At 32.7% G+C, this 12572-nt stretch overlaps 1 protein-coding gene across 2 annotated transcripts in view; it reads left to right on the top strand.

Moving 5' to 3' along the window:
• wdr7 (WD repeat domain 7) overlaps positions 1–12572 on the top strand; it is a 191620-nt gene that overhangs the window by 4703 nt on the left and 174345 nt on the right. For both annotated transcript variants that reach the window (XM_073935611.1, XM_073935610.1), the window contains exons 2-5: positions 5035–5206; positions 8416–8522; positions 10014–10092; positions 12353–12527. In XM_073935611.1, coding sequence (XP_073791712.1) covers positions 5048–5206; positions 8416–8522; positions 10014–10092; positions 12353–12527 — 520 coding nt within the window. In that variant the 5' untranslated portion in view covers positions 5035–5047. The remainder of the gene's footprint in view (positions 1–5034; positions 5207–8415; positions 8523–10013; positions 10093–12352; positions 12528–12572) is intronic.

The following is a 12572-nucleotide window of genomic DNA, read 5'->3' as shown; positions in this document are numbered from 1 at the left end:
TAGCAATTTTAAAGTGCTTCACATGAACAGGAATAAAAAAAGACAAGTATAAGAAAATAAAAAACAAATAATAAAAATTAAAAACAGACAGGAGTTTATTGAGCTAATATTCAGTTAATGGTTTGTTAATAGCAAGAGTTGTACTTTAAAATAAAGTGTGGTCATGTGTTTGGACAATTAGGATGTATTTGAAAGCTTTTTTGATTGATCTGCATTACTGTTATTGCAATACTAACAGCACAAGTGGAGTAAATGGAGATTTGATCTGGGTTTACTAAACAATTGCTTTTCTTTGAGCTCTTATTAAATTACATTTTAGAAAAACCCTGATTTTTGTTTATTTACTTCACTAAATAAAATAATTCATTGGATTTACAGTTGATATGGGCTCAATTTAAACAAACAAATTCTATTTAGTAATGTTCAACTTAATTTGCTTGTTTAAATTCAGCACATATAGATTGTTTGCAACCTCTTACCGTAAATGTAGTAAATCCAATAAATTATTTTATTTCAGTCTATAATTTGTATAGATATTGACTGTTTATTATTACTAAAGTATGATCCTATTCTACATCCCTACCCAATACCTAAACCCAGCTTCTGCCTTAATAACTATTAATAATCAGCTAATTAAGAGTTTGAGCCAATAGTCACGGTTTGTTGATAGCAAGAGTTGTACCTTAAAATAAAGTGTGACCATGTGTTTGAACAATTAGGATGTACTTGAAAGCTTTATTAATTGATCTGCATTACAGTTATTGCAATACTAACAGGACAAGTGGAGTAAATGGAGATTTGATCTGGGTTTATTCAACAATTGCTTTTCTTTTAGCTCTCATTAAATTATATTTTGGTAAATCCTGTAATTTTGTTTCTTTACTAAATAAAATAATTAATTGCATATACTTTTTTTTAAGGTAACTGGTTGCAAACAATTGATATGGGCTGAATTTAAACAAATGACATTTAGTAATGTTCAACTTAATTTGCTTGTTTAAATTCAGCACATATAGATTGCTTGCAACTAGTTAACTTAAAAAATGCAGTAAATCCAGTGCATCATTTTTTTCAGTGTGTATTGTGTAGATATTGGCTGTTTATTAGTACTTATAAAGTATGATCTTATTCTACATCCCTACCCAATACCTAAACTCAGCTTCTGCCTTAATAACTATTAATAAGCAACAAATGAGGAGTTTATTGAGCTAATATTCACAGTTAATAGCAAGAATTGTACCTTAAAATAAAGTGTGATCATGTGTTTGGACAATTAGGATGTATTTGAAAAGCTTTTTTAATTGATCTGCATTACTGTTATTGCACTACTAACAGGACAAGTGGAGTAAGTTGAGTTTTAAAATGATCTGGGTTTACTGAACAATTGCTTTTCTTGGAGCTCTCAGTAAATTCTGGCACACTTTGGAAAGTCGAGTGATTTAGTTTTTTACTGCACTGAAAAAAAATGGTTTGTTGGATTTACTACTTTTTTTTTTTTTAAGTAAGTGGTTGCAAACAATTGTTATAGGCTGAACTTAAGCTAAATTTAGTTTTACCTTTAAAAAAAAAAGTAGTGAATTCAGTGAATATTTTTGTCAGTGTGCTTATGTAAATGATATATATCTGATCCTACTACATGTCTGTTGAATGCTTGATTCTGATTGGCCGATGGGCATTCTATGGTGTGCCGTTATTGTCAGATAAATGCACAGCTAAAGTAGTTCCGGCAGGTTTTGAGCGCATTACAGCTCCATATCAGTACACTGAGTGATTTCAGTTATGTCAAAAAACACAACTGAAGGCTTTAGATGAGATGTCGAAGAAACCAGTGCTACACACAGGAGCAGATTGAGGACAAAAACCTGACTAATTAACTTTCGTTCTAGGCTATATGTCAAAATAAACACCAATCTTACAAGAAAAGTCTCAAATGATTGTATCGGTGCTGTAGAACTGCCAGTTTCAGACTGTTCAATGAATTTTTCTCACATAGACATTGGTATAGGCCGTTTTGGGGTGGTCAGAAGTATAATTAAGTGATCTATTATTTTAATAGTTTATATTGTTATTTAAGATATCTATCAGAGCTATTATACTATTGCTATTATAACTATTTAGAGACCTGACCCCCCCATACATGCTGTTTTTCAGGGGAATCAAGAATTAATTAGGGCAGTCAATCCCCTGTCAAACCCCCTTGTATTTTGCACCCTGGCTTTAACCATAGTACTAGCAGAATAATGCTCTCCTGGCTGTTGAATTATTAGAAAATAACACCACTTCACAACCTAAAGTTTGCATTATTGTTATGTACTTTGTGTTTTTATTCTCATATTGCATTGAAGCAAGCTAGCCTGTCATTTTGTGTTGTTTTATTGGACTAGTACTTCCGGAAGTGTTCAATAGCACTTCCAGTCAAAATCATTGACATCCGTTTATCTGCGCCTTACGCAACAAGAACATTGTGTGGATCTGTTTAATTCCAATCAATTCTGATGTGATTTTAATTATCTTATCAATTATCTTTAGGCTTGATTATAAAAAAAAACACAATGTGTTGTGTTATGTCAGGCTGGATACTGTGAACGAAGCAGCTTGAGTGTGTTGTTTTAAGGGATGGACATTGATTTTTGAGTGTCATTTTGAGGTTAATCTGTGCTGTTCGTCAATTTCAGTGATTTAATGATCGTTTGCTGCTCTAGTTGGCTTCAGCTAAGTTATGCAAAGTTCAACTTAATATTTTTTATTCACTTTGATTGATATGAGCTGAGATGACTGGAGAAGAAATGTATATCTATTTACAGGATACATTATATAGTATGGGAGTTATACTAGCGGGAACCACCAAGCATATCCAATAAAGCTTTGGGTATTAGAAAATATGGTCACACTTTATTGTTTATTATATATTCATGCTATTAACAACTCTTAATTGAGACTTATTAAACTTATTAAACTACTAATTCACTGCTTATTTAATAGTTAGCAAGGTGAAAGTTAGGTTTAGGTGTTGATATTAGGAATGTAGCATAAGATCATATTTTTAAAGTGCTATCAACTGTTCTAATAGGCAGGCAATAAGCAAGAAGTAAATGTTACTTCAACTAAAGTGTTACTAAAGTGTGTTGTATGTTTTCATATTGGTAAAGAGTTACTGGTGTGTGGGTTATTGTATAATTTCATCGACTTTAAAAGATGCCTTAAATGACTTCACAAATGTCATTATTGCATAATTTTAGTGGTTTTTTTGGACACTTGTGATTTTTTTTTCTCTTTCAAATTAAAACAGTTTTTATACAGTTGAAGTCAGAATTATTAGCCCCCTGTTTATTTTTCCCCAATTTCTGTTTAACAGAGCAGATTTTTCCAACACATTTCTAATCATAATAGTTTTAATAATTCATTTTCTAATAACTGATTTATTTTCTCTTTGCCATGATGACAGTAAATAATATTAGACTATAGATATTCTTCAAGACACTTCTATACAGCTTAAAGTGACATTTAAAGGCTTAACCAGGTTAATTAGGGTAACTAGGCAGGTTAGGGTAATTTGGCAAGTTATTGTATAACGATGGTTTGTTCTGGAGACTATCAGAAAAAAAGGCTTAAAGGGGCTAATAATATTGTCCTTAAAATGGTTCACAAAAAACAAAAACTGCTTTTATTCTAGCCAAAATAAAACAAACAAAACTTTCTCCATAAGAAAAAATATTATCAGACATACTGTGAAGATTTCCTTGCTCTGTTAAACATCATTTGGGAAATAGTAATAAAAGGGGGGCTAGAAAAAAACAGGATTGTTTATAATTGTATATGATCGTTGTTTCTGCATTTGTTGTATTTTTATAGTGTTTTAATATTGTTTAGTGTTTTTGTGTGTGTATGTAAAAAAAAAAACAATGGAAAGATTTTCTGAACTTAACCCTGAAGATCTGAAGAGAACTCAAACCAACGGAGTACTGTAAAACCCAATCAGTTAAGGCAACTCAAACCGTTTGAGGAAACTGCTTACAAAAAAACATTTAGGTTCAAAAACTAATCCTAATGAGTACTGTGAACTTAATCCATTTGAGTTAACAAAGCAATTTGAGAACAGTAAAACCCAATAAATGAAGAGAACTCAAACCAACTGCTCTAAAACCCAATAAGTTATGGCAACTCAAACAATTTGAGGAAACTGATTGCAACAAACCATTTGAGTTAAAAAAAACTAATCTATATGAGTATTGAACTTACTCCATTTAAGTTGAAGGTATTTAATTAACTCATTACCTTTAACACTGAGTTCAAAACTCTGTTCAAATGAGTAGAATTAATTTTCAGTGAATTTTAGTTATCTACACTTAATTTATTTGAGAAAGTTGACTGTTGGGTTTTACAGTGGACCAAAGATGGTGCTATGTTTTCTGATATTTGTTATAATAATTTATAAACTTTTATTTATTAATTTTTAATATTTTTTAATATACTTTTTTTTAAAGAAAACATTATTTTCTAAAATTACCCTTAAATTAAAAAAAATTCAATCATAATATACATATTTGTTATTTTGACATTGGAAAAATGTCATCAGGATTTTTTATTTTTTTTTGCAAAATAAAGAAAATATAATTTTTTAATATTGTAATGAAACAGACACCTAATGAAACCAGAAAGGCAAGGCAAGCTTATTTATACAGCACATTTCAATCACAGTGATAATACAAAGTGCTTTACACAAACAAGAATTATAAAATAATCACACACACACACACACACACACACACACACACACACACACACACACACACACACACACACACACACACACACACACACACACACACATTTAAATGTGTTACAATGAGTTATTATAATTTCAATGTATATAGTGTGCATTTATTGTTATATTTATTTAGTTTTAGGCTTTCATTTGTTCCCCTCACTCAGCTAGTTTAATTCCTCATTTATGATTATCTGGAGTTTCCAGCAATGAATTGATTTCATCTGGCTTCTGTTTTCATTTCTCTTTCTCTCTCTCTCTTTTCACAGTATCGCAGAAAACATGTCAGGAAACAGTCTGGTTTTACCCATCGTCCTGTGGAGTCGCAATGCGCCCACTCACTGTATCTCCAGCCTGCTGGTGATGGAGGATCTGGCAACCATCATCACCGGCAGCCATGATGGACAGATCTGCATCTGGGACATGACCCCCGAGCTGGAGGTCAGAGGTCACAAGTGTCTGATTTAGGACATTTTACTCAAATAACAAACTCAGATTGAACCACATCGTACCAGTTAATTTAGAATACACGTATAGAGACAGTAAAAGTGTCATATTTTAATATAGTTTGCACTTTCACTTACTGCGGTTGACTGATTGTTCACACAGCAGAAAAGAGTGTGCTTTTACGGGCGTGGCATGAAGCCGATCCGCGAATCGCAGCACATTATGATGATGACCAATCAGAGTCACTTAAGGGCGGGCCTTTCAGAGGAACTAGGAAATATGACAGTCGTTTTCATGTTAGCTGAGTAGCTGTGTATAATCAAAGTGAGATAACGTGATTCCCCTCAAGTGAAACATGAGCACACATTGCTTTGCATCTTTTAAACACAACCAAGCCTTAACATTACATTCTGGACCACCCCTTTACATGAGATCATGCTCTTTTTTTAAAAAAAGGGGCGGAGCTACAGATACCTGTGTGTCGGCATAGTTGCAGATTCAAAAATAAGACTAACATCATATACTAATGAGCATAAATAATAATGCTATTTCTGCTGAGAATTTTGGTAAAAATCTGCGGATTTCTGCTGAATTATTTTGGCAGTATCCAGCGGATTATCATAACTAAAACTTTAATATATTAAATAAAAAGTAATAAATAACTGAATAAAAACTGAATAAATCCAGATTTACACATTTACTCAAGTAAATAAACAGAATTAATGATGGGCTAAAAATCTGCGGAAAATCTGCGGAATTCTGTGCGCGCAGATTCCGTGTGGGCCTACTAATGAGGAAGAGATGGTTACCAGTGGGCGGGGCTTTCCCCCTCTGATGACATCATACAAAGGGAGAATGTCAATCAAAGTGTTTCTGCAGACAATTTTGTTACAGATTTGTTCTATGATAATGGAAACATACTCTCTTATGAAGATTTTATGAGGATTCATAACTTTCCAATTCCTTTTAAAGAATTTCATCAAGTGGTTAAGGGTATTCCAGCTGGTTTAATACAACTAATTAATAATCACCTTTATTATGGATGCGTTAATAAGATACTCCCAGAATTAAAAATTGACGGTGTTGACATACTTTCTCCATCATATAATAATAAAAAAATAGACAATTGTTTCAGTCTAAACACAAAATTTGTGTTTAAAAAAAAAAAAAGGAAAAAAAAGGGAATTATTATTGGAAAGCAAAAATTATTGATATTAATTGGAAAGCTGCCTGCTCAATCCCTTTTAAATTTTGCCTTTTAAATAAGGTCAAAGAAGGGCTCTTTATTTATTTATTTATTTATTTTTTTATTTTAAATATTTATTTGTGATTATTTTCTCAAGCTTTAACAAAACATTTTGTACATTTTAAGGATGTAATTTTCCCCCCATTTTGAACATTGCTGCTGACATTACTTAGCAAACAAATAAAATTAAAATACAATTACAACAGGAATAGATAAAAGTATAGCAAAATTGAAAATATTAATAATAATAGTAAATAAATAAATAAAAAAAATAATAATAGTAAATTAAAAAAATAAATAAACTTTAAAAATAATTCAAATAAATAATTCCCTACAGTACATGATAATACAAATCAATATTCTGTTACATTTATAGTGGTCTTTTACATAATCATCAAACTGAACTATATTGGGGATCACAGTTAAACCTGTTTGCACAGATTTATTTATATAAATCAGTTAAAGGAGAGAGTCTTCCTTCTTTCAAAATATGTGATCAGAGGTTGCCAGAAGTGCACTTTAAATTACTTCACAACATTTATCCTTGCAAAGCAACTTCATCTAAATTCATGGATATTGATAATACTGGCATATACACGAGGAAGACTGATCTCATCTTTTCTATTACTGTGATGTCTCCCTTAAATTTTGGAAGGATGTTAGAGACGTGTTATTTGGGCAAAGAAATGTTAATTAATACAGGCTCTCTTTAAAAGATGTAATTTGCACTTTTTCACACACAAAAAGAACATATGAGTATGTTGTTAACATCTACATTTTACAAGGTAAATATTTTATACATAAACAGAAATATGCGAAGTGTATACCAAAATGCAATATCTTTTTGTCAGGAATGGAAATTTTGAAAAAGTCTCTAATGCAAACTACAAACAATAAGAGTGATTTAATGTTAGATTTCATGAAGGAATTTTCCTCTGGTACTGATCCCCCGCTGTAGTCGATGATTGTATCCTAAGTCAGTGGTTCTCAAACTTTTTTCATCAAGTACCACCTCAGAAAAAAATAGTCTCCAAGTACCATCAAAACGAGCAGTATTGAAATACAGTAGCGTAGTAGGCCCAGTAAAGCAGCTACAACTCTGCACAGTGAAAAAACGTAGCAGATTACCTCAGAAATATAGGCTATATGTCATATACGGCATATTATATACATCATTTTTGATACATTTTGAAACGTGTGTAGCATGTACATGACATTTTCTCCGCGTACCACTAGAAGGAAGCCTGCGTACCACTAGGGGTACACGTACCACAGTTTGAGAAGCACTGTCCTAAGCTATTATTTTTGTTTATATGTATAGAAGTATTTTGTATTACGTTGTTTTTTTTTTGTCTGCTGTTATGTTTTTGCTTTATTATCATTTATTGTTGTTGTAATTATTGTAATGTTCCTGGATATAGCATATATATCTAAATTTGGATTATTACTTTATGTAATGTTTCAAAACTATAATAATAATAAAAAAAGTGTTTCTGCAGACTGTTTTCATCAAGTCTGATTATAACTAATACAATTAATACAGTTTACTATTAGAAGCTGGTATTATTCCATGCAACTGAATTCTAAAAGTGTTTTTTGCATAATGGGTCGCCTTTAAAACAGCTAAAATGATCCCATTAATTTAAATTAACAATACTCAATGCCCAAGCGTTAATATTGATATGGATATTATTGTATAGAAATAAATAAATTAATGGAGTGTTTTTATGAAGGTCACTAAAATGCTGTGGATGATCTGATGTTATTTTTTTTTTGTGTGTGTGTGTGTGTGTGTTTGTTTGTTTGTTTGTTTTTGTGTGTTTGTGTGTTTATGTTTGTGTGTATGTGTATGTGTGTGTTTGTTTGTTTGTTTGTTTGTTTGTTTGTGTGTGTGTGTGTGTTTGTTTATGTGTGTGTGTGTGTGTGTGTGTGTGTGTGTGTGTGTTTGTGTTTTCAGATTAATCCTCGTGCTCTGCTGTTTGGACACACCGCCTCCGTCACCTGTCTGTCCAAGGCCAGCGCAGGAAGTGAAAAACAGTACCTCGTCAGCGCTTCTGAAAGCGGGTGAGAACGTGTTTTAATGGTAACACTTTACTTAAAGGGGTCTTTATAAAACACATCATGAATGTAAACGAGATTTTATGCATGCTTATAACAACTTATAACAAGTGTCATTTGCTCAGTCATGTCATTTTAAATGCAAGGATGACATTGTTTGTTACGACAGCTTGACATAAACAAATGCATCACAACCTGTTTTTGTCTTTGTCATGACAACATTATCAAGATAACCAAACTTGTCATAAATCTGTCATAAACATGATTGAAGGGACGGTTCACCCAAAAATGAAAATTCTGTCATCGTTTACTCACTTGTTCCAAACCTGTTTGAGTTTCTTTCTTCTGTTAAACACAAGGGAAGATATACTGAAGAATGCTAAGGAAAAAACAGACGTTATCTATGAGTCCAGTCAAAGATGTGAATTAGATTTATATGCAAAACTGTAATTTGGCATAAAATATTTGTGAATGAAGCAGCATTTCCATCTAATGAGAGTATAAAAAGAGAATAAAATCATTACGTCCTGATAAACTGGAGCAAATATCAGCCAGAGAATATAGTTCGATGTGTTGGGATTTGCCACTGTGGTGTTTGTTCTTTTCTAATGCCACATTTACACTGTTCAAGTGACTCAGTTCCAATGTTTTTCTCTCATGTGGCACAGATTGGATATGGCCGTGTAAGCAGGAACAAATCACATGGATTCTAATTTACTCAAATCAGATTCAGGCCTAGTTCATATGTGGAAACTTATCCGTTATGAATCGGATCTGTGTTGTCATGTCTGCAGTGTAAGCAGGCAGATCGGATTTCCACCTGTCAATGCGAGTCGCGCGTCATTAAAACCAAAGCGAATGATGTCAAATCTGACACTTTCCTTTCAGATCAGACTTCAGCAGTCCCAAACCTTAAATCTCATACACGAGGACTCACACAGCTTTCATATTGTCATATTACACAGGTATTTAAGCATGTTAACGAGAGCAAGAGAGCGCAGTGTCCACCACGTAACCAATATAAACTAATATAAAACTAGTGCATAGCTACATCACGTGCATAAATCACGCCATGGACATTACATTAAGATGCCTAAAGATTTTAAAAAAGCCAGTATATCAAAAGAAGATGGACAAATGAGAAGCTTTCTGTCGTAAACTATAGTAAAACAGCTTGTCAAAAGCAGCGAACAGATTACATACAGGAATAGAGAAAAGAGCACGCTTTAATTATCAGCTGTTAGTCAGCGCCCGCTCTTTTTTTTTTTTTTTTCTCCTGGTCATTGCACCTTTGCCGTGTGCTGTGTAAATGCAGACGATCGGATACGAGTCACTTCTAAAAGATGATGTAAAAAATCAGATACAGTCACAAAATCGGAATTGACCATCAAGATGTGCAGTGTAAATGCAGCTAAAGCATGTTCAGATGGTGCATTTGATTTTCAGCTGATGAAATGTTTGCAGTTTCACCTTAGCTGTGTTTTCTGTTTGGCGCAGGGAAATGTGTTTATGGGACGTCAATGACGGACGCTGTATTGAGTTCACCAAACTGGCCTGTGCACACACCGGTATACAGGTAACACTTTCATCTAAACACAGAACTGATGGATGAGATTTGGTCGGACATTTACCTGACCAGAACTGTTCTAACATCATTAAACTTACTTGCAAAAAGCCAAGATGAAGTAAATGTATGTAATGGCACTGCAATACTGAAGTGAAATATGCTCTGGTGGAGCGAGTAGGCATGGGCCGGTGTAAGATTCTGACGGTACGATAACCTTAGATAAAAATATCACGGTATTGCGATTTCTGCTCTGAAATATATTCTTTTTAAATGTCTGGGTAAAAAACTACAACTTTTTCCCTTTTAAAGACAATTGATTTATTTTGAGAAACATTTAAAATATTTTAAAGCAGTAAACTAAATTAAGGCTAAATAAATTATTGACTTCTGCGGCCTTAATTTGTTTCAATAAATATTTAATATAAAACAGCATCTTTTCGGCTGGAGATATTGTTGTCCTAAAAAAAACATGAATAAAAAAATCTTACACATACCTTAGGAATGGTATTGCAGAAAGTTTTGACGGTTTTAAACCCTTGACTTTTCCAAACCATGGTACACCTTAATAAAACGGTTATCATCCCATGCCTAGGAAAGAGTCTTTTAATTTCAGTCATTTCCAAAAGCTGAAGAAGGCTTTTGTTTCCTGACGAATGCAAAACAAGAATATCTTGCTAAATTATTTACAAAAGCATGGAAATAAAATATGATCAAGCATCCATTGTTTTCATGCAGATCAGCCATGTGTAAAAGTTTTGACACCCTATTATTGAAGTTTTCCATATTAGGGCATAAAAGGTGATCTAATTTTGGTCTGATTTCATTATATTAATATTAGGCTACATTCTTGCCCTTTTTATATTACCTAAATAGGTACTTGTATGAATTGTAATAGTTTGAAATGTGGTTAATGGGAGTTTTGGGTAACCCACTTTCATCAACATTAAAAAAAATAAACCATAAAACCTTAAAATGCCTAATAAATAATTGACATTATGGGAAGGGAAGGGTCAGTTAGGCACGCTTATGTACAGTGAGCATTAGTGTTTTGTAATTTAAGTCTGTTTAACTATTAAATAACTAATAAACTATTGATAATTAATAAATAAATGCTAGTAAAGATGAATAAATGTATGAATAAATGTACTGTTCATTGTTTGTTCATGTTCGTATATACAGTTGAAGTCAGAATTATTCGCCTTCCAGGGGTGTGTTTCCCAAAACCATCGTTAGCCAACTAAGGTCGCAAGTTCCGTCGTTACAAACATAGCTTGTTGATTTGCCATTTTCTCAAATTTGTCGTTCCAACGAACATTTGCAAACTGTGTCGCAAACTTGTGCACTTACAACTACACCTCTTGAGCTGTAGTTAGAAACATAGCTGTAGTTCCAGGCTGTGTTCTATTCCCACTTATCCCCCCTATGCCCTACTCATTTAGAACATTCTAACATTTAAGCTGGGAATGATTAAAAATAAAAAAGCATTAAAGTCATCTCTCTTAGGTGTAATTTGCTTTCAAACTATTTTTATAGTTCAGTTTTAGCGATCTTCATGTTTACAATTGCGCTCCCTTCGCAGTGCACTTGGAAACCATTGATGTTATTTTGAACAAAGCCTCATGACGAAAGCTATAGGTGACCTATTATTTGAAAGCGGAGTTTACGTTACTTCTCCAAAGCTTGTGAAAACAAAAAACAGCATACGTTAATGCTTTTAATTTAGAGTTGGTTATTTATGAAGTATCTGTGCTGTATATGACATGGGCCTGTTAGTTAGAACATGTCTGCAGTGGTTTACATGTCAAATTGTAGAAGTAGACTTTTCAAAAAAATAAAAAATAAATAAACATTATCCTACTTAATAATAATAATAATAATAAACATCATCATTAATATTATTAATAAAGTATAATTTTTTAATTTCCTAATAAATAATAAATTTCGTTTCTTAATAAATTGCCTCATTTATTCATTTATATGATTTATATATGAGATTAAGAACCGATATTATAATGTTGACTTTAAAATGGTTTTAAAAAAACTAAGAACTGCTTTTTTTCTAGCCAAATAAAACAAATAAGACTTTCTCCAGAAGAAAAAATATTATAGAAAATACTGTGAAAATTTCCTGAATCTGTTCAACATCATTTGGGAAACATTTGAGAAAATCACATGAATAATTTTGACTTGCATTAACTGATACAACCTTATTGTTGTATCACCAATAAAACATTGAAATTATTTCTGAATGTTTGTATTCTTTGTACAGTTTTATCAGTTCACCATCGGCACACAGAGAGAAGGTCGTCTCTTGTGTCACGGACATTACCCAGAAATCCTTGTGATGGACGCCACCAGTCTGGAGGTGCTTTATTCGCTTGTGTCCAAGATTTCACCGGATTGGATCAGCTCTATGAGCATCATCCGCTCGCATCGCACACAAGGTAACTGCTGCCTGGAAATGGGAAGATAACTGGTTTCAAGTCAGG

Source organism: Danio rerio, chromosome 21, assembly GCF_049306965.1.
Source record: "Danio rerio strain Tuebingen ecotype United States chromosome 21, GRCz12tu, whole genome shotgun sequence".
Classification (NCBI taxonomy): Eukaryota; Metazoa; Chordata; class Actinopteri; order Cypriniformes; family Danionidae; genus Danio; species Danio rerio.
Note: the sequence above shows the minus strand (reverse complement) of the source record. Positions and strands in the feature narration are given on the sequence as shown.